This window comes from Cupressus sempervirens, chromosome 2, assembly GCF_028749045.1.
Source record: "Cupressus sempervirens isolate cs-2001-9-10 chromosome 2, ASM2874904v1, whole genome shotgun sequence".
NCBI lineage: Eukaryota > Viridiplantae > Streptophyta > Pinopsida > Cupressales > Cupressaceae > Cupressus > Cupressus sempervirens.
In genome coordinates, this window is record NC_143119.1 from 397,445,368 (window position 1) to 397,469,681 (window position 24,314).

A 24,314-nucleotide genomic window follows, 5' to 3' on the forward strand; every position below is an offset into this window, starting at 1 on the left:
TAGTCAAGAACCTGGTTTTGTTACCACTTGATGAAGGGTGCTGCCCTTAATACCATAAACCATAATTGAAACAAAGAAACAACAACAAATGTGGGAACAAAATATGGGCTTCTTATTTGTGTCACAAATGCGAAATTACAAAATTCACAAGTACAATATGTTAACCCACATGGACGCCTTCATTACAATAATCTCCAAGACAAGCTCTGAACTATCACCTAGAGCTGTTCTAGGCAATGTTCGAGCCTTTCTTAAATAGGCAATTTTATGCCGCCCAGGAAGGTTCTAGACATTGAAACTTAATACCTAGGGCCGACAGACCTTAACAAAACATATAAAATCAGCCAAATACATCTTTGACAATTATTTTAGAAATTTCGGGTGGCCCAACTTCGAAAGGCCATAACTCTCGAACCGTTGCTTCGATTGGTTGTTATAACCGCTTTCGGGAATGCCAACTCCTAATCTACAGGCTTGGAATGGGGTAAGCTCCTTTTCATCAATTTTTCAAACCTCATCTAGGCACTCTAAGGTCTCCAACGGTGAGCTTGAAGATTTTTTTGCAAATCTTTCCACCGAAAATCTGCAATAATTTCTCTGATACATATGCTGGAGCAATGAGATTTTTATGATAGGCTTATAACTCTAAAATGAACTTTCATGAAGAAAATGAGAACATTCCGAGCTCGTATGACAAACTTACTAAAAATAACAAGTTCCCATAAATAGTAAGCACCCTGTCTACTAGTCCTCATTAAAATAGAAAAGGCTGAAAACAAAAATATTTTTGGGTGATGCAAGATTGCTCTTACACCCAAGATGCTCCTACATTATGCTTGTAAGTTTTGAAAATAATTGCTTTACGAGTGCATTCATCATACTTTTCGTGATATTTGCCTAGCAGTAGGGCAAGTAGAGTTACCTAAAAAATCTGGTCCAAGATGGTACACAAAAATTGAGAGCAGCCTTTGTTTGTAGTTCTAGGTATCATAGTTCTTGCAGTTGAAGTGCTGACTGCTTTTCAATATGATGTTGGCCATTGAAACCATCCTTCCCTTTTTCCTTGGAAATGGAAATTGAGACCAGCTTCTGAAGAAGTTCTAATGCTGATTTTTCTGTCAACAATCAGAAAAAGAATCTGAATTTTGAGGTCAAAATCAGTCAAACCCTTTTGGGATGCATTGCAACGTGATTTCTCTAAGAAAAATAAAAATTTATTGGGAAAATAAGCTTAAAAAAACAGCATACTATTTTGTCAAAAAATCAGGAAAACTTATGCACAAAATGCCATTAGAAACCATAGTCAAAATTTGTAGGAAACCCACAGTTTTTTCAAGAAATTTGAAATAACAACAAAAAGCTTCTTGGCGAGATAAAAACCCTAACTCACAAATTTTTTTGTTGGTAAATTAGCATCCACAATTTTTGGAAAACCTAGATCTTGCCTAAATTGCACACAAATTCGACAAAATAATATGAAGGAAAAAATTACATACTTCTTCACAGATGTGGGCAAAGAAGGCAGCCCAAAGACGCGGCCCAAAAAAACACAGGATAATCTTTGGCCTTGTACAATTGAGCTTTGGCTTTTTACAGGTCAGGAATGTTTTTATGTGTGTAGCCTCCAAAGTAATGCACAGTTTAAGAAAACATGAGTAGAAGTCATTTGCTTTCATAGGCTCTTTCATTTTGCTTCGGATTTGCCAAAAATGATAAAATGAATAGATGCGGCTCACAAAAAACTTTCTGCCCCAAAATCCTCTTCACAATTGAAGAAAAACCTCTGTATGGGCAAAGCATAATTTAGGCTGCATGAATATTGCAAATATAGACAGAAGAATACGCAATTCAGTGGAAATTGCATAATGAGTTTGTTGGGAGACTAAAAAAAAAGACAACTTCAAAGTGGCTGTTACGAAAATTGGAGAAGGAAAAAATTCAATTTGTGAAATAAAGTGCTATGTTTTTGTAGAAAATCCTTCTGCAACTTTATGAGATTTCAACAAATTGTTAGCAAAAACCCTTAAAAAGACCTTAGTTTTTTATTTTAAAAAAATGGAGGGAAAATATCTCTTCTAAAACTTTCTAGGTTCATCATAAATTATCATTAAAAAATGTGAATCTTAGTCTAACTGTAAAGTTACAAACTTAAATTTTTTCCCTAGAGGTTAGATTTGTGTCCAAGAGGCTGGATTCGTCCCATGATTCATCTAGATCTGAGCAAGATCCTTGTTTTGGACAATGGATCCATCCGGATCTGCGAACCATGAATCCAGACGCATCCACGGGGTCAAATCTGGACCCTGCACAAATTTGTCACTAATCCACCCGGATCCTAATGAATCCAACACGAATCTGTCATGAATTCCCAAGGACCCATAGGCCAAACTTGGATTATTTATATATATATATATATGTGTGTGTGTGTGTGTGTGTGTGTGTACTCACAAATCCTTGTGAATCATGATGGGAAAAATAAAAATTCACGAATCCACTAATCCGATTCATGTGTTCGAACCGGATTTGTATCTTGAATCGGTAACTAAGATTTTTTCTAAAAATCCTATGGGCTTTGATAGCATAAAATGATGATTGATTGAATGATGTAATTACAAAAGAGGCAAAGGCTCCTTAGATAAGGAAATACAAAGACAATGTTCAAAGAAATTATTGTTAGCTAAAAGAAAATATAAATATCCTAAACTATCTAATTGACTAGATACATTGAGTAGATACTTCAAAAATTTAATGACCTAAATGACCATTATAAGGTAAATAATGCAATATTATTCTAATATTTTCCCCACCATGTTACATCCCTAATTTTGGCTAAATTTTTAAATTTGATCATAATCGTTGGTTTAACGAATTATTTCTTTCTTGATCATGTGAAACAAGTCAGTTAATTATATACGTTGTATCAATTGTTAACAGAATATTTCTTTTCCTGACCATGTGAAACGAGATAGTTAATTATATACATTGTACCAACTGATGACAGATTATTTCTTTCATGATCATGTGAAATGAGTTAGTTATTATAGATGTTTATGAAAATAATCAAGCAACCTATAACTGATATTAGATGATTGACAATTGTTAATTGGAATTAACGATCAATATATATATATTTTTGAATTAATGTCTTGGCGAGAATGTTTTGCTTGGGTGATTGTAGGAAGAAGACTAAAGAGAGGGGAAGCATTGCTAAACGGGGTCATCAGAAGGGGATGGTTGATTTGGTCCAGTCAAGGGGATGGTCGATTTGGTCCAGTCAACGGAATCGACAGGTATGACCTAAAACTGCCTTGGAAAGGATACGAAGACTTGACCACAAGTTACATTAAGGGACCGCATGAGCTATTAGGATAACAATATAATAAAAACTTAAAATAATCTAAATTAAATATAATTCATACCTTTGAAGATTTATTATTGAATTTTCTTATTTAATCATTATTATAAACTCTTAAATATGAATACATATTTATATATAAATGAAGTGGCATCGATAAATTATAATTATATAATCTATTGATGTCACCTCATCGATATACATACGTAAACGTACATAAGGGCTTATAATAATAATAAAATAAGAATTTAAAACTCTTGAACTCCTTATTCCTTTTCCCTCTTTATTTCTTTCTTTTATAATTCAAAATTGTGAGGCATTCGAATGGCCTTCTTGATAACCGAAGGTAGCCGAGAAGTCAAGGTCAGCCATTTAAAAGAATATCATTAATCGTGTTTGTCACAACTCCCTCTTCTCACTGCATTACCGCTACCTTTACATCCACTTGTTACTACGTTTTAGCAAGCCGAGTGATTCTTAGAACAATATCGGATTCATAACTAACCATCCTGATTTGACGACTCCTTCCCTTCTTTGTCCATCAATGAGTACAGAGCAAGGAAACCGCGGGACATCATTAATTCCAGCCGCGGGAGGAAGAAATATCTTGCTATGGGACTTGTGAGTCACGCTAAGTTCATTTCGATGGTTATCTGATCTATCTTTTCTTCTTTTCTCATTGCTATGCCAAGTCTGTGACATGTTTTGTATGTTTACCGTTATTAATGTTAATATTGTTGTCGGATTTAAATACTGATCTGAATGGAATATGCATTATTTAAAAACATAGCTTCTTTAGTCGGAACTTCATAGGGATCGATATCATGTCACCTGCTTTACTAATAACCACGAGTTATCTCAGTTATGGATATGAAAGATGGAAACTAAAATGAAATCCATGAGTCAATGGTCCTGTCCGTATTATTACTATTTCTTTTCATACATTTTGTAGAGGTGCAAATAATGTCATGATGCTCAAAGACTGAGGAATTCACCGGCAAAGACGCCATTAAAGGTGAAGAGGTGTAAATAAAATAGAATGGATATAATCTCTCAAACACCTAGGATTCACCGACAAGGAAGCCATGAATTGTGAAGAGGTGAAGATAACCTGCAAGAATCAAGAATGAAATCAAAAAACTAAGTAATAAAAACACATAATAGCTCATGCATGTCCTGATGATGAAATCTGTTGTCAAGTCGTGGAGATCAGGGTTACGAACCCAATTTGAAATCCTTGGCCAAGGTAGTTATAGGCATATGTGCCAATCATGAGATCTTTTGTTTGTCCATAAGCTTCAGTTATTTAGGAATAACTGATGGGGCAATCAAACCACTGGGTAGCTTGGATGGCTAGACTTAAGAACATTGCAAGCCTGATCCCAAGGTAGGGAGGGCCGTTCTATTATGTTAGGATGTGTGGGGATAAATATGGTCCGAGGTTGGGAGGTTAAGCCTATGTCAATGCTTCTCCTCTCACCAATGCCGAGGCTTGAACAACACGACAAATGAATTTCTTCATTATTTTTGTATGTCACTTTTGCACTTTTACCTCTTTAGATTCATGGAAGAATAATTAGATAGTTTAGATTTTCTAAAAGCATAAATTGAATGAATATGTAACAGTTGATATAGAAGATAGTTGTTACTTTACTTTCAACTGAACATGTTATCAGTTAGTAATGGTTTAGATGTTGCAAAGTATCCATTCATTTATTTCAGTTGAATATAAATTACAAATAAATAGAAAATTGTTACTTCTTTCTAATTAGATTAGTTATTGTCATGTGAAAATGGAATCAGTTATTTGTTAATTAGGTGTTTTAAATTGGTTAGGAAAATTCGTTTGTTACACACCAAGCAAAAATTCAGAAAGCAAGAGTGGATTAAGAATTTAAAATATTCCTAATTAATGTTTTTCCCACCAAGTGCAAATTTGGAAATTAAGAGTGAAGTGGAAATTTGTAACATTTCTAAATAGTATTTTTTCCACCAAAATTGGCCAAGGAACAGATAAATGCAAAACATGTTTCAGAAAATGGAATTTTACACCATTTCTACCTCTCAATTTCCAATCGTATGAACATCATGTTCTGCAAAATTCTTCGGTGGATGGAAACCCATTGGAGATCAAAGGCTTGCGGATTGAGTACCAAGATTTTTCAAGTAGACAGTGAGTGAAACCCTATTGTTCAAGCTTCAAGATTTTAGCATTTCCAATAGTTGTAATCTAAGTTACAAGATTCTCTCTTGGACCTAGAAATTCCTGGTTCAATTCTCTCAAAAGTCTGGTCCCTGTTAGATTCTGTCAAAAGTCTGCCACAGAGACCGAATTTTGTCATGAATTCTCTCAAAGGAACCCTAACAGAATTCAAACAGAATTCCAGCATAGGAACCTAGACAAAATTCCCAAGAATTTGATTAAACAATACCTTTTTGTATACTTTTTCAAAAGTTTTTAATGCCAAATTAGACAAACACATGATTAGACTCAAATTACTAATCATATCTAATTTGAATGAAATGCTACTTGAGAAGAATCAGGATGTATTAAAACTGTCGTACATCTATTATGAAGTGTATGTAATACACCATAATTTGTGCATATAGGCTAACATGTATAGAAAATTATGGATTGAATGAAATTTAAAGAGATCTTTACTGTGGTTAAATTTGGATCCAAAGCCTACTCATGCCTTCATCTAGTCTGATCCAAAGCTGCTTTCTGTGAATCGTTAATGGGTACACAACCCATGCACAAAATGGGCACAACAAGAAAGGGAAATTTTATTAACTTTGTAGATAATCTAATACATTTAGTACAGAGAAAATAGACTTCAAAACATGCCCTAAGGGCTTACAATAACATAAATCTGGAGATAATTTCTCCTTTCAGTACCTCCTCTCAAACTCCACTCCGAACTGCCTTTTACAATGCCAGAAATGTCCTTAAATAGACCCTGGAGGGTTAAGGACTAGGAATACATTCTAGAAAGTGCTAGTAGGCATCCACCGACCAAATAGAAGGCTCTAGAAGTTGCGTTAGAAGTCGACGCAAATCTAGAAGAATCCAAAAACGGTAACCGAACTTCCGGGAGGCATAACTTTTGAATCGTAGCTCCGATTGACGAACCGTTTACATTTTCGGAAAGCTCTCGAAACACTCTATAGCCCTATGGACAAGCTTCGCTCATCCCCCATTTTTCGACCCTTTTCGAGGTCATTTACTGCCCCTAACCTGACTTTGAAGCATTCTTAGGAGGTTTCCAAAACCCGAAAAACTGCGATAACTTTCAAACCGTGGGGCCTTTTGACCTGATTCTTTTTCTGGAATGTTCTAAAGTACAATTACATTCATCTGGCCAATTTACACCTCTTAGTTCACCAAAATGATGGCTCAATTACATACTCCTTTTTTTTCGGCATTTACACGTATCCCAAGGTGTTCAAATACTCTATCCTAGAACACTGATAGTGGAACTGTGAAAGTTGGAACCTTTATTTGACCCAAATGGGTATCCAGAAATGAAAACACATGAAACAGAAAATAAGTCTAAGTACATTTTTTTGGGTGACACAAGATTGCCCTTATACCTCTGGATGCTCCTGCATCAATCATCGAGTATGACAATTAATGTGTGAAGCTTACAATATGGCACAATCACATCATTGGCCTTAAATGTGCCTATAGCATTACTTTTTGTACTTCTAATTTGCAACAGCAGAATGATGATGATTTGCTTGATGGCTTTTGTTGGCATTTGATCGTAATGGCTGATTATTAATGTTGACAATTAATGTGTGAAGCTTACAATATGGCACAATCACATCATTGGCCTTAAATGGGGCCATAGCATTACTTTTTGTACTCCTAATTTGCAACAGCCGGATGATGATGATTTGCTTGATGGCATTTGATCGTGATGGCTGATTATTAATGTTGACCTTACTGTTTTTGAACTGAAACATCGATACGGTGTATTTGCTATGTTGCTTTAATATTAGCATAGTAGTGTATGAACTTATTTGCTGCTGCATATTTATACATATGCATATATATATTCACACACACACACACACACACACACACACATATTTAAAAACCTTATATTCTTGTACAGACAAACCCAAAACGAATCCAAACCCAACCCCCCAAAAAATTGAATGAATTTTGAATCCAAATCTCGAACCCCAATCCAAACCAGCAACTTAGGTTTTTATTGTGTGTTTAGGGCTTCATTAAATTTTGCTGCAGTAATTCTAGATATGTTTTGAGGGGTTTGTTGCTCTTATTAATCTTGTATCAGATCATAGTCTATGTATTTTAATTGGAAATCAAACAATATTAGTTTAAGTTGTTATGGTGACATGAGTGATATTTAGCTGTAATAGTTCTTGTGGGGTTTTCTTATTCATTTGAGTTTGAATAATAATGTTGCGGCTGTAATAGATCAGTTTCAGACCTGATTATAGGATGCACATATCAGAAGAATCATGTTTCGTGATGTTCTAAAAGTTTTTGTTTAATCTGGCCCTTTCTATGCAAAAGTAGCTGACAAGTTTGGGTGTTTTTGGTGAAGTTTTGTGTAATATTTGTGAATCGATTGTCTAGATTTAAGAGTATAATTAATTTAGTACTTTACAATGATATATTTTTTTCTTTTGTCTTTGGGTCTTTCTGTTTCCTCTTTGCCTTAATAATACATTTAATGAAGGAAATGAGTTGCAGATAACAGTATAAATTCTGATTTCTTGGTACTTGTTTCTGTGCAGATTGTTTTGCTTCTCAGGCTTGTTCCGCTACTTCCATTTAACATGCTAAATTATCTTCTTTCTGTCACACCTGTCAGTATAGGAGAATACATGCTTGCTTCGTGGATTGGGATGATGGTATGCATTATCAAGACATTTATGCTTTGTTCAAGTTGATGTTATGTGTAAAATATATGTTGCAAGATCATTTATGTATACAGATCTTCTTTGGGTGTTTTCAGGCTTTTGAGTTCTACGCCCTTTAAGTTTTTGAATGTTACAAACTTACAATGACTTGTGTGACAAACAAATTTTCTAAACTTCATCAACTTTTCCACTAGAAATTGGTTATGATTGACATGAAGAGAAAATGCCAAAGAAGGTGTTGTGATAAACATATTGTTTCCTATGATTAAAATGATATCCATGGTTCTATTTTTATGGTACAGTTCCATAGGCAACCAAAGTTATTGAATTTACAGGGGGCCTCTTCAAATGACAGTGCCAATAGGCCACTATACTTTTGGCCCTCTCAAAGGCCATAGGTCATCACATAAATCAACTTTCTAAAAGTGAACCATAGGCTAATACTTTTTTTTTGTTCCTTGAATACTTCTATGCTAACCGGCAGGTTTTATGAAGTTTCTACCAATGGTATTGTTTTTGCTTTTTGTAATAATCCCAACTGGCTCTAGCTTTGACAAACTCCAACTTCTTTACTAATCAGTTATTTGACATTTTGTCAAACAATTGGCAAGCAAACTTTGATAGATCAAATATGTTGTTCTTGGTTGTTTTGTATTTAATTCAAGAGTTATTTGCATATAAACATGAACTGAAAATTCTGATTTGAAAAGTAATTCTCACATCACAAGAATAACTCCGAATTTTTATTCAATAACATTAATGGCTGCAATGAAATAAATAAAATACAAGAAATGAACCTGATAGTAGAATGACTCATAAAATAGGTACAACAGATTCCATTATGCTCCCCCTATATCACTCAACAAATCCAACTTAGCAGATGCATTGCAACATTGATTCCAATAATAGTCACATCCACAAGTCTGGACAATAAACAATGTGTAACTACAACAGCCCGATCTGGTTACAAACTTCATGCCAAACGGCTGATAAAGATGCCAGCAGCAAAGTGAATATGCATGTTTCCAATAAACGCTCAGTTCTGCAATAACCCAAATGCTTAATTGCAGCTAACTATGATGCATATAGTTCCCAATTCCTTTCAGTATTTAATGCTCTCAATTCGCATATATTAGAACAATCAGGTCTCAACAATAATTTGCAGCTCAATTTTTCAATACCATTCTCAGTCTTCAATCCCTCAGCCAGCAACAAAGAAATTATAATATTCAATTGGATAAATGCTCCTCAGCCAGAGTTAGAGAAAGAGGAGACAAGAATAAAACTAAAAAGTCTACAATACCCCAGCTGTGGATTTTGATAATTAAATCTACAATACTTTAGCTATAGATCCCAAACCCTTATACTTTGGCAAGGGCACAAACTTTAGACTCAAAAATGTCACAAAGACAACAAGAGCAAAATAAGATTATCAAATAATTTTCTCATCAAATGGGCTCATATTTATAATATCCAAATGAAACAAGTTTCCCAAATAAACTCCACAACATTAAAAGATAATAAAGTGCCATTATAATACAATTTATTAATTGCTTTTGGCTGCCAAAAATGACCTTTTCCACCATAATATAATATACTAACACACAAGGCCACTATTTCTTGTGCTCATGATTTAAAAATTTTCGACTTAGTTCCAACAAGCTATAATACTAAGGTGAGCAACAAACAACACCAACAAAAATATCAACCTCAACATATTTAGTTGAAAAATAATAATAAATCACCCATATTGCGAAAACAACTGTAGAAGCATCAAAATTGAAATTTGACAACACTAGAGTAATCTTGATGAAGAAATATGACGAATGAATCTGACAGAGTGACTTACTATAAATAGAGACTTTCTCCAAGATTCTTGGAGCCCAAACTAGAAGCCCGAAATAAAAACTGAGATCATCAATTAACTCCTCTAACTCAACTTAGCTCATTGGAACTGTAATATCCCCCTAAAGTGGAATTCAATTAATAGTAATTATAATATATGAAATATACATTTAAAAAAAAAAAAACATAATAAATTTTTAGTTTATAATAATATATTATTAAAATAATAATAATAAATAAACAATATTGATTGAAGTATAAACATTATATTAATAAATAATTTATATTAAATAATAATAAATGGGATAAGGAATTAATTTCAAGAATTAAACTTATTAAAGAACCATAAACATTTTTATGTGAAAAGAAATCGAAATAAACATCACAATATAAATATTTAAAATAATTATTGAATAGAGTAAATGAATAACTATGGACCTTATAAAAAAAAAAAAAAATATAAAGATATTAAAAGACATTACATTAAAATTGATATTTGAAAGCTTTAATATCCAGTGATCTATTGTAATCATCTAATCAACTAGATCAATTATAGACTTAAAAATAATTACCTAAGACTGCCTCTAGTTACCTAAATGAAACGATGTGTCTTCACTATGTGACACTTCCGTCTTTGTCACGTATATATAAATCATATATTCAAGAGAAGGGGGGACCATATCAGAAATCAAGCCCTTCGTTCCATACTTGGAACTACATGCATTCGAGGATTTGGCTATGAATTAACCCATAGGCTCTTAAGCATACTTCAGCAGACATATTGAAGAACTTCCATCAGAGAACGTCTTAGAGCAATAAGGCATCGAATAATTCCTTCCTTAGATTCATCAGGGTAACGAATTCCAAAGCATATTGAATATTACAGTCAACGGCAATATACTTGAATAATCCCTAGTCTAAACATCAAGTTGGCAGGTGATACAATACCATATATCATCAAAAGCTACGTTATTAATTACATTTTTAGATTATTGATCGGCAACAATTCTGACAGTGGGGAGATTATCCAGTCTGCCACTTCAGATAGATGGTGGTGAACAACCAATATATCATCCTTTGAAAACTACAAAAGATTGAGATTGAGCTTTATATTTTCCTATTGGGATTTTATATTTGCGCAGTCTTAAGAGAAGCCAACCTTCTATAGGAAATACATAAAATATATATTGAAAGCCATTACAAAGAGGGAAAGAAAATATTATATTAAATTGGCATTTTGATCAAGCATATACTGGATAAGAGGCTGAACCATTAGCAAAGACTACAAGCATTATTAAAAACAGTTCACATTCGTATAGAGGAAAATATCAAGTTCATCGTGGAGATAGAAACTTCTAATGACATTGTAGTTATAGAAAATAATATGATCACAAGTTATAAGTTGTAAAGGATATGGAATCACAGTTTATGGGTGTAAGATAACAGTATATACTCCTACAGGGATATCTTTATTGGATTTCAAGTATTGATACATATTAGAGGTACATTTTTGGTTCATAACAATCCCAATAAATTATAACCAATTCTAATATTTTCGAATAAGTCCACAAATCCAACAAGAGTTAGACAAGGGGACATTATAGTGGTATTAGAGCATAATCTTGCCATCCTGTAAGTAAAGGCTTCTGGAAACTTACGAGAGAAGGACAAATAAAACTACAATGAACAACTTAGCAAATGAAGTGAGAACATATATGGAGCAAACCCACCAAACCGACCAAACTATATTGAATCAAATGGAGAAGTCAAATCAGGCCCTCTTGCAAGCATTACAGAACATGGGAAACTCGATCAATAGTTTGAGGAGTCAACCTAACATAGGGAGAGAAACTAATTTAGTCCATTCTGAAAATAACAACGTAATGTCAAGCTCCAGCCTGCCTCAACCTACATTCCTACCTAGAAGAGTGAATCTAAGAGAGGAGGAAGGAGTGGAACAACCCCTAACTAGTACAGAAGATATTGCAAGGGCATATGCTGCTCTAGAACCTAACATTAGAGAAGTGATAACTTTCAAAGAATTTTGTGTTGATAAACAAAGGAAAACATCTAGAAGGACTATAAATGAAGAACTCAAACGTAAAATTAACAAAATTAAACTTCCACATTTTGATAGTTTAGAAAAGATTACACCATGCCGATGGTTAGAAAAACTTAACACTTTTTTAATTCTAAATCCCGTGACAGAAGAAGATGCATTGCAATTCGCTATAGTGCATCTAGAGGGAGTAGCACATGATTGGTAGACCCATGGGCGTATCTCATTGGGGCATAAAGATGTAAAATCCTATGAAGAATTCTCTTAAAAACTTATGAATAGGTTTGATGATAAGGACATCAAATGGTATTTCCAAGAACTAACTCAACTCAAACAAATTGGAACAGTGGAAGACTATGCTCACAAATTTCAAGAGTTGTCAGTTATGGTTCCAGATCTTTCCCAAAAGAGACTCACTCATATATTTATAGAAGGATCAAAAGACTCCACCAGGCACTTCGTTAAATTGCATGAACCACAAAACTTGGAAGAAGCCATTAGGAAAGCAAAAATGGTAGAATCAAATCCTCCAAAGGAAAGATCTAAGAATTTCTTAGCAAAGACAAGACATGCAGACAATAACTCAAGAAAAGTTCATAAAGAAAAAGAATGCTATTTTTGCAAAGGACCATGGATTGTTGCGCACCAATGCCAAGGGAAGGATGCTCTCAAGCAAAAAGAGGACGTAATGAAGAAAGGCTTATGCTTTAGGTGTAGAGAACCATGGGCATTGGGTCACAAGTGTAGAAAAAGGAATCAAATTAATAGAATAGAAGCAACATCTGAGAGAGAAATAGAAGAATCACATAAGAAAGCAAGACATGATACGGGAGATCTGAATAGTATCCAAGCGCAAAATGAAGGAGAGAAGCAATGGTCTTTTGAAGAAATTCCACTTGATGCATGAATTTGAGAAGGGAATTAGTAATCAACAATAGAGAAGAATGGAAGATAGTGGGACAAGAGATTATTCAACTTCAGTAGTAGCTATACCTAGTAATTAATTATAAAAATTTGTAATAATCATAATTGTATTTATATTCAAATCCTTGTATAAAACTACAAGATCATACATTTCTAAAGACTTGGGAAGGAATAAAGTCTTTCCCAAGATTTATAGAAATGGGTAACCTTAAAGGGGATACCTAGAGAGGCCTTAAGTTGAGATAAAGTCTCTGCTATGGATTAAATAGAGATAGATACTCCTAAAAGGATATCCTTAGTGACTCGGGATGAGATAAAGTCTCTTCGATGTCCACAGAGGTGGGTACATCCTAAAGGGATACTCATAGAGGCCTTAAAATGAGATAAAGTCTCTTTTAAGAACTAAATAGAGAAGGGTAATCCTAAAGGGATATCCCTAGAGGCTATAGGATGAGATAAAGTCCATCCTAAGGATTAAATAGAGCAGGATAATCTTAAAAAGATATTTCTAGAGACTTGGGAAGAGATAAAGTCTCTCTCAAGGTTTATATGGATTATTTGTCAAAGGCCATCATGGAGCAAGAAATGGGAACTACAATGATATATCAAGATAAGTTTTCTTGCTTATTTTCAGTAATTTTAAATAAAATATTATGATTCTTTTTCAAATTTGATATATTTATATTGCTATCTAACTCCAAAATGAAATTTCTGTTTCAGGGTCATTAAATTGAACATTAAATCACATTGAGATTTTAGATTGCTTGAGGACAAGCAATTTTGGGCGGCATGGACTGTAATATCCCCCTAAAGTGGAATTCAATTAATAGTAATTATAATATATAAAATATATATTTTAAAAAATAAACATAATAAATTTTTAGTTTATAATAATATAATAATATATTATTAAAATAATAATAATAAATAGACAATATTGATTGAAGTTTAAACATCATATCAATAAATAATTTATATTAAATAATAATAAATGGGATAAGGAATTAATTTCAAGAATTAAACTTATTAAAGAACCATAAACATTTTTATGTGAAAAGAACTTGAAATAAACATCACAATATAAATATTTAAAATAATTATTGAATAGAGTAAATGAAATAACTATGGACCTTATAATAAATATAAAATAATATAAAGATATTAAAAGACATTACATTGAAATTGATATGAGAAAGCTTTAATATCCAGTAATCTATTGTAATCATCTAATTAACTAGATTGATTATAGACTTAAAAATAATTACCTAAGACTACCTCTAGTTACCTAAATGAAACGATGTGTCTTCACTATGTGACACTTCCATCTTTGTCACGTATATATAAATCATATATTCAAGAGAAGGGGGGACCATATTAGAAATCAAGCCCTTTGTTCCATACTTGGAACTACATGCGTTTGAGGATTCGGCTATGAATTAACCCATCGAACACCATCGAATAAGACAAAAGGCTCTTAAGCATACTTCAGTGGACATATCGAAGAACTTCTGGTAGATAGAGAATGTCTTAGAGCAATAAGGCATTGAATAATTCCTCCATTAGATTCATCAAGATAACGAATGCCAAAGCATATTGAATATTACAGTCAACGGCAATATACTTGAATAATCCCTAGTCTAAACATCAAGTCGATAGGCGATACAATACCATATATCATCAAAAGCTACGTTATTAATTACATTGTTAGATCACTGATCGGCAACAATTCTAACAGTGGGGAGATTATCCAGTCTGCCGCTTCAGATAGATGGTGGTAAACAACCAATATATCATCCTTTGAAAACTACAGAAGATTGAGATTGAGCATTATATTTTCCTATTGGGATTTTATATTTGTGCAATCTTAAAGAAGCCAACCTTCTATAGGAAATATATAAAATATATATTGAAAGCCATTACAAAGAGGGAAGGAAAATATTATATTAAATTGGCATTTTGATCAAGCGTATACTGGATAAGAGGCCGAACCATTAGCAAAGACTACAAGCATTATTAAAAAACAGTTCACGTTCACATAGAGGAAAATATCAAGTTCATTGTGGAGATAGAAACTTCTAATGACATTTTAGTTATAGAAAATAATATGATCCCAAGTTATAAGTTGTAAAGGATATGGAATCACAGTTTATGGGTGTAAGATAACAGTATATACTCTTATAGGGATATCTTTATTGGATTTCAAGTATTAATACATAGTAGAGTTACATTTTTCGTTCATAACAATCCCAATAAATTATAACCAATTCTGATATTTCTGAATAAGTCCACAAATCCAACAAGAGTTAGACAAGGGGACATTATAGGAACCAACACTTTGACTTAATATAAATAGCAAGTCCCTCAAATGGAGCCAAAACACACCATGGGCTACTGGAAAGCCTATAACCCCACAACTAAGATGCTCAGATCCCACTGTCAGCTCACGAGGGTCACGATGGTGAACTGACCAAGCCAACTACATGAACCTACTAAAAATTGGGACATTACAGTTTCTCTAACTAAAGTTTTTTTTAATAGCCTTACAGAATGCATGATTATTGTGTTCATCATATTATTAGACTTTATCCTAGTTACTATGTATAGGTGATATACACATCTTTCTAATATCGTTTCTTTATAAATCACATAGCAGATGATTGAGGGATATGTTTTGTTAGAAACAATAGTCCACCAAGATAACTGGGGGCGGGGCGGTGAATCAGTTATCCAATAATTAAACCACTTATCTTCATTAAACAAACTTAACCATTCAACCAAAGTAATCAGCAACCATACAAAGATGCACATAGACAATTATATCAGATTTGTTGACTAGGGAAACCCTTGATCAGAGGGAAATCTCCGTTGGGAATGATGCCCACAAGATGATGTACTAATATAAATTTTCCTTGTTAGAGGATAGACTCTGTTAGGAGTCTGTTACAACATTTAGTACAATGAGTCTCTGTTAGGAGACTTTGAATCCTTGTTGGGAGATTTCAACTCTGTTAGGAGTTGTGGTACAATGTATGCAAGAAGAGCCCACTGCCCAAACTTGCAATTTCAACTACAAGAAGAGCTCACTGTTCAAACAAGTAATTTATTGGTATCTTCTTCTTTCCTTTGTACTTCCTCTGTCCTGTCAACCGGACCAATCACTGTCAGACCTTGTAGACCAGGTCACGAACCTTGGATCCAAATACCAAACCTCGGATCACTCAGAAAAACCTCGGCAATGAAGTTTCCTTCACTTCCACATTGCATTACTCAACTTCGCATTTTGCACTTTCTGCTACTTTCCAAACATTCACAATTCGCATATCACCATTACCATGATAAACAAAAATATCCTTCCTTTATACCGAGTCAATAAAACAATTCCTGGGTCGGTTGTTAGTCCTTCTCAATTAATTATTATAGGACCACATTAAGAACACGTTACACTTAGTGATAACACAAATCTTCCGCCTTGCAATTTGAATAACTTTCCACACACATAATATTATGACGAGCAAGCTCAACCACATCATCCTTAACATGTCTTCTCCATGTCCTCAACCTCGATCCTCAAGATATCAATTCTACTAAGAGATATAACAAGTTTATTAGAACATGCCTCTGTAAACTCTATCTTAAAACACACATCACCAAAACTAACATAACTTCTTCTAGACTTATCTTTTCTGCTTCAGACGTTAATTGCATATACCAGATACTCAGAAGTATCTCCCATAACCTCAGGTGGTTATCATGCTCAATTAGCCATCCGTACCAACTTAATCTTCCTACCGTTCTTCTGTCAGATACCACAAAAGACATCAAACATGCTATGTTGGCATCAATGACAAACTCAGTCATGAATGTAACATATCAGCATCAAACCAATCTTCCAATCTTGCCAATCTTCCAACATGTTTATCATATGTGTAATTCATTTTCACATACATGGTAATTTATTCCAGCAGCTAGATCTCAGACTAGCTTGAGCTGCCCTTTCATAGCTTTCAATGTGGATTTTAGTGACAAAGAAAATCTAGTACAAGCTGAAAAGTTAGTTGGCAGACTTAATGACTTCAGTCACAAACACTGTAAATTAAATTGTCAAAATCATCTTGTATGATTAGGTTGCCACCCTCCATTGAATTGAGAGTGTTAATGAAAGATGCCAACTCGGGTTTTTGCTTGGAATTGCCGAGTTCGTTTGTAAACTTGACTTTTACTAGAGACAATGATTGTTTTTGGTCTTTTTAATACTCTGTTTTTTTTAAAAGCTTTGTTCTTTTTCATTTTTTATATATTTTTGAATAGTTTTGAGTAGGTAGAGGCATGTATATCAACATAACATTCATCCTTTATTAAATTTGAAAACAATTTCTTACATTTTAGGGAAACACGCATACCTGGAAAATGTTCCACTATTTTGCTACTCGAAAGTGACAACTTTAGAAACATGACTTCCTCACAAGTTAAACTCTCTCTTCCTTCAGTATGCACAATACTGTTACAAATGTAAATGGCAGAATACTTGATTAATTAAACATAGATCATAATGATCTATATATACAAAAAGGAGAGTCGAATAAAATACAAACATTCTATTCTAGACTGCACCTAAATATTAGAAACATTCTAATATTTACAGAGATACAATAGTGAGCATTAAAAAGAAACATAAAGATTATTCTAATACCCCCCTCTTAATGCTAAATCTATTTACTGCACCAATAGATCCCCTGAATTTAACAAACTTGTTAGGACCAAGGGGTTTTGTGAAAATATCTACTAGTTGCTCTAAGGTAGGGACATAGAGTAACTGAATAGATCCATCTTCTAGTAATTGTCGGAGATAATGGCAATGAAGCTCTATGTGCTTGGTTCGTTCATGAAACACTAGGTTCTTGGCAAGTTTGAGTACTCCTTGATTGTTTGAAAACAAAGAAGTTGGACCTACTTGAGGAATATGCATATCTGCAAGCATCTAACGGAGCCAAATTGCTTCACAAGCTGCCTTGACAACTCCTCTATATTCTGCTTCTGTAGAGGAGGGTGCATGTGCTTGTTGCTTCTTACTGGTCCAGGTAACTGTTGCAGATCCAATACTAAACACATAGCCAGAAGTAGATTTCTTGTCATCAACTGAGCCGACCCAATCGGAATTGGTGAATCCACTAAGCTGAGGAGTAGTACTCCTTGTGCAAAGAAGACCATAATCTGAAGTACCATGTACATAGCGTAACACATGTTTCACTGCAATCTAATGATCAGTCTTGGGGTTTGTCATGAACCATGAGATGTAGCTGACTGCAAAACTAAGATCAGGTCTCTTAGTAGTAAGATAGATGAGACTACCTACTAGCTGTCTGAAGAGTGTTTCATCTACAGGAGGAGAATCAAATTGTGCAGACAATTTTAGACCAGTCTCCATAGGAGTGGAGGCAGGTTTGCAATCCTGCATTCGAAACTTGTCAAGTAAATTTCTGGCATACTTGGACTAAGACAAAAAAATATTGTTGCCAGTCTGCCAAACCTCAATACCTAAACAATGATGAAGCAATCCGAGATCGATCATATCAAAAGTTCTGCATAGATCCTGTTTGATTGCTGAAATCAAATGTTCTGAACTCCCAGTAATGATCAAATCATCCACATAGACAACAAGAAAAAGAATATCATTACTAGAGTGTTTAATATACAGATTACTATCTGACGGGTTGCGCTGAAATCCCTGGGCAACCAAGTACTGATCAATCTTTATGTACCAAGCTCGAGGGGCTTGTTTAAAACCATAGATGGCCTTCTGGAGTCTACATACTTTTGGTTCTGAACCGGCAACCTTGAAACCTGGGGGCTGTGTCATGTAGACTTCTTCCTGTAATTCACCATTGAGAAAAGCACTCTTCACATCCATTTGATGAACTTTCCAACCATACTGAGCTGCAATGGCAAGAAGAATGTGAATAGTGCTCATCTTGGCTGTCCGGGCAAAGGTCTCCTCATAGTCAATACCTTCGCGCTGGGTGAACCCTCAAGCAACAAGTCTGGCTTTGTATTTGTCCAAGGTACCATCTGCATGGTACTTGACCTTATAGACCAATTTATAGCTAATGAGTTTCTTCCCAGGAGGGAGATTTGAAAGAACCCAGGTGTGATGCTTTTGAAGACTATGAAGCTTAGCTTCCATTGCCTGTTCCCATTTTGGAATTCCTTAGGCCTCTGCATATGTCTAAGGCTCAGGGATACTGTGGATGTTGGCCATAAGAGCAACATTAACTGTGTTGTGCTGAATGCTCTTATTTCTGGAGGTTCTACCCTCAATGAGTTCATCAAGACGAAGATCACTAATCGTTTGAGCCCACCATTTTGGCCGAAGATTTGAGGAGCCAATATTAGATGCAGTTGAAATAGTTGGATGAGGAGCAGGAGCTGTATTATCTAGAAGTGGCTGAGGTGGTGTATCAGTAGCATTAGATGACTCATATAAAATAGAAGAACCCAAGTTAGAGATTGTTGAAAACTGAATCTCGGAATGCGGCGAGGAGGTAGAGAGCAAAAATGGTCTGATTTCCTCATCAAACACAACATCACGACTGAAGATTAAATGATCAATATTTACATCAATCAGTCTGTAGGCCTTATGTGTGTGACTATATCCTGTAAACATGAGTTTTTGGCTTTTGGAATCCAACTTAGTGCGTTTGGCATCAGGAATCCATACATATGCTAGAGAGCCAAAAACTTTCAAATGGTTGATCCTAGGTTTGCGACTAGACCAAGCTTCCTCAAGAGTCTTATGGTTAATTGCAAGGGTGGGTGACCGGTTAAGAAGGTAGACAGCTGTGGATACTGCTTCTGCCCAATATTTTGTGAGAATATTTCTATGTTCTAGTATAGCCCTAGCCATTTCTGTGATGGTACGGTTTCAACGCTCTACAACACCGTTTTGCTAAGGAGTGTGAGGTGTGGTGAACTGACGTCTAATGCCATTAGTAGTACAGAAGGCAGAGAAAGCAGAAGAACAGAATTCACCTCCATTATCGGTCCTAAATGTACGGATGGAGGAATCAGACTCTTTTTCTACTAGAGCTTTAAATTGTTGAAATACAGAAAAAGTATCTGATTTTTGCTTAAGAAAATATACACACATTTTGTGACTGAAATCATCCACAAAGAGTAAGAAGTACCTGTTCCCAGTAATAGAAGGAGTATTCATAGGACCACATACATCAGCGTGGACCAGCTGGAGTACTTTAGATGCTCGCCATGATTCACCATCCTTAAATTGTGTCCTATGTTGCTTCCCTGCTTGGCAAGCTCCGCAAATGCGATGGTTCTGGGTCTGGATATTAGGTAGGCCATGGACTAAATTATCTCGAGCAAGTTGTGCTAAATATTGAATGTTCAGGTGACCGTATCACTGATGCCAGAGGCTGCTGAGAGCGGATGATTTGGCGATGAAGGCACGCTCAAGGGAATTGCCTGAATCTACAAGCCTATAAATACCATGATCCTCAAGACCGACAAGTGTAGTGTAAGAAGCACGATCAATAATCGAACACTTATTTCCACTGAAAATGACATCCAACTGAGGGGAGTGCTTTATAATTTGACTAATAGACAAGAGATTATGTTTCATGCTAGGAACATAATATACATTGAGGAACATGAGTCTTTTTCCTCCGAACTGAATTTGAACATTGTCCTTGCCAACAATATTGTATTCTTCGCCGCTTCCAAAGATTACTGAGTTAGAATAGGGAGTGAATTTAACAAACCAATCATGCCTGTGAATGAAATGTTGGGAGGCACTAGAATCTATGTACCAAGCAAAAGATTTCACATGATCTGTAGGTATGCTGGCCATAAAGGCATGGTAGATAGATTCTTTCTGCTCTGAGTGTTGGGCAACATTGGCTTGTCTTTTAATTGACTCTAACTTCTGATGTTGCTGATACAGATTGTCATAATATGCGAATATCTCAAATGGCACAAACTTCAAGGTTAGAAAATGAAAGACCTAGAAAAATTAGAGAAGTACACGAACAAGAGCTTGGAAAACCCAAAAATAATACACTGTTGGAATCTGGATCTACTAGCTCAAAAATTGAGGCACCCACAAAAATCTGATGAAGACTCATATAAGATCTCGAAAAACCCACAAAGAATATGTGATCAAAAAAATTTCGACCCCAAAAATTAGGGTTTCGAAGCCAAAACTCAGTCGGCGGCCAATGAAGGTTTTGCATGCGTAAAAATGGCGATTTCAAGGAGAATAATGGTCGATTTTTGCACAGATCCTTATTTGCAGGTAGAGGTGAGGCTGGAGAGTTGAGTTTGGCTTCTGAATAATGGCGGATTTTGACCCAAGAATCCTCTAAAACAGACACGCAAATGATGGTAGGATGGTTGCAACAAAACCAGATTTGTAGACGCGATTGGCACAGATCTAGACGTGAGCTGCAAATAATGTAAAATACGGGTTGCAGGGTAAAAATTGGACTAGTCACAAGCAAGTAAACTTCGACCAGTCGCAAGCACAAAACCTACATTTTTAGATAAAAACAACCATCATTTTCAGACGTGAGGTGTAGGCAAAAAATCGTGATTTTGAGAGGACAAAACCCTGGCTCCAGATTTCGAATTTCTCGAAGCAAAAAACCCTAGGCGAGTTTTTAGAGAAAATCGATTGAAATAAATTAAATAGATAATTTCAAAAGAAATTATAATTTTTTCGAAAAAATTTAAGTATTGGCTCTAATACCATGTTACAAATGTAAATGGCAGAATACTTGATTAATTAAACAGAGATCATAACGATCTATATATACAAAAAGGAGAGTTGAATAGAATAGAAACATTTTATTCTAGACTACACCTAAATATTAGAAACATTCTAATATTTATAGAGATACAATAGTGAGCATTAAAAAGAAACATAAAGATTATTCTAAAATACATTCAAATTGTGGATGAATTTTCCACTATTGATTACTCCAAAGACATGTAAACCCTTGGAAATATATGCCTTGAGAGTAAAAATCTCTCTTCCACTGTACACAATTCATCCTACATATTCCATTTCTGAGGTAAGATTCAAAAGTTTCTGCATAATTTGGGTTCTTTGACTTGAATTGCTAGACAAGTCCCCATATATAGACTTTTGAACTTGCATCCTCTTAAGACTCTTGTATGATAGACTCAAGCTACCGGGTGATTGTGGTGAAAGTTGAAAACTATTTGTAGTGGGCGGCCTAGTAATCATATCTGCCACTATATTTGTGCTTCCTTTCTTGTTTTTTAAGATCAAATGCAACTGTTGGAGAAATTCCAAACAATTTTAGTGCCTTGCTTATGGCAACTTAGTTTATACTTGCAAATATTGACGAGGTTAGTGCACTTTGTGAAAAAAAGCTTTCTTGAGAAAATGGTGTTTTTGTTTCTTAATTTGTATATATTTCCTTATCTTAGACATTTATCTTTTGAAGCTTTAGAAAATGCTTTTCTACTGTTAATGTTTTCTAGCTTCGGTCTAATAAACTCTAGTGAAGATATGCATATATATACTTAATATATATGAGATGTACATAAATATATATATGCATATATATATAAGAGAAAGAGATATTATATAATTTGTATATATATAATTATAATGATTAATATTGTTAAAGTATAGCATCAGTCGAAGTGATATACTCATTATATTGAGTATTTGTATTCATGATTTATATGAACATTGTTTCATGTCTTATATTATTGATAAGAATTATATATATATATATATATATATAATTTATATAATAGAGAAAGAGATAATATATAATTTGTATATATATAATTATAATGATTAATATTGTTGAAGTATAGCATCAGTCGAAGTGATATACTCATTATATTGAGTATTTGTATTCATGATTTATATGAACATTGTTTTATGTCTTATATTATTGATAAGAATTATATATATATATATATATATATATATATATATATATATATATATATATATTACATATATGGTTAATATATTAATATTACATATGTGTTTAAAGTTGACTTATACATATGGTTATTTATTAACTAATGATGGTTAACTATAGAGACATGTCTCGTCATGAGACATGTCTCCTCCTCTCATATTTAGGAGTCTTCAAATTTGTATTTGGAAATCATCAATCACATTGTCAATGTTACTACATTTGTAGAAATGATCCTGGAAAAACAAAATGGTATCAGAGCACTAGGCTGCAAATGTAGAAAACCGAGAATAAAAAGACAATAAACTTGGATATTATAGAATTTACTTTTGCACTGGCCACTGGAAACTATTGTGAAGAGAAACATGGTGGACAAAACAAGGAGATTAAATTAAATGGAAAGAGGCACCAAATTTAACATCAAATAAGGCAAGATGCAAATCTACATGGTTGAATTAGGTAGAAAAATACTAGAGTAGGGTCTACAAAATTGAATCTCTGGAGTCGAGACAATGCACAGCCTTAAGAATTCACAAAGCCATTACAAAAAAAAGCAAAAAATTCAATATAATTGGAATGGCGTGAAGCAGTTGCAGCATCTCGCAGGAGATCTTGAGCAGCTCGAACATATCCACAGGGTGCTGCTCATGTTGAACCTATTGAAATGGTGGAGCAGTTTGGACACCTAGAGATGGACGGTGAAGAGACCCAGAGCGTTTTCCCGAGCACACCCGACGGCCCGCCCCATAATGTTGCAAGCTTTAGATCATCCCTTTCATGTCCACATTCTCACTTCCCTCCGACTCCATTGATGGTTCTAAGTTAATAAGAGGGCATACAATAAAGTATGATGTCTATTACACACGTGGAAGAGAACATAGGAATTGTCGTGGGTAAAGAAGGAAATCCTTATAGCCACCATGGGAAGAACAGTTGAAAGCAATGAGGACGTGGAGTATGTTCTTAACAGCAAGTATCACTTGAGGATGGGTACGAAATGAGTTATTCCAAATAATTGTATATATATATATATATCTGAGTGGAGTGAAAAGAACAATAAGGAGAGAACTTCCAAATCCACCTATCATATAGTCCAGATCTTGTTGTTTGTACATGGTACCCTAAAACAAAAAGTGAGAAGATGAAGCTAATAGTTTGGATTTTGAGGGAGAGAATAAAGGGCCCACATCACCATTAGGCAAAGGTAAGATTAAATGGTCATTGAATTTAGAGGTATGCCTCATATAAATAGGTAATG

At 34.4% G+C, this 24,314-nt stretch overlaps 1 protein-coding gene across 2 annotated transcripts in view; it reads left to right on the forward strand.

Moving 5' to 3' along the window:
• Positions 1–24,314, forward strand: part of LOC149572810 (uncharacterized) — a 232,135-nt gene that overhangs the window by 168,116 nt on the left and 39,705 nt on the right. For both annotated transcript variants that reach the window (XM_089813891.1, XM_089813892.1), the window contains exon 6: positions 8,129–8,245. In XM_089813891.1, coding sequence (XP_089670017.1) covers positions 8,129–8,245 — 117 coding nt within the window. The remainder of the gene's footprint in view (positions 1–8,128; positions 8,246–24,314) is intronic.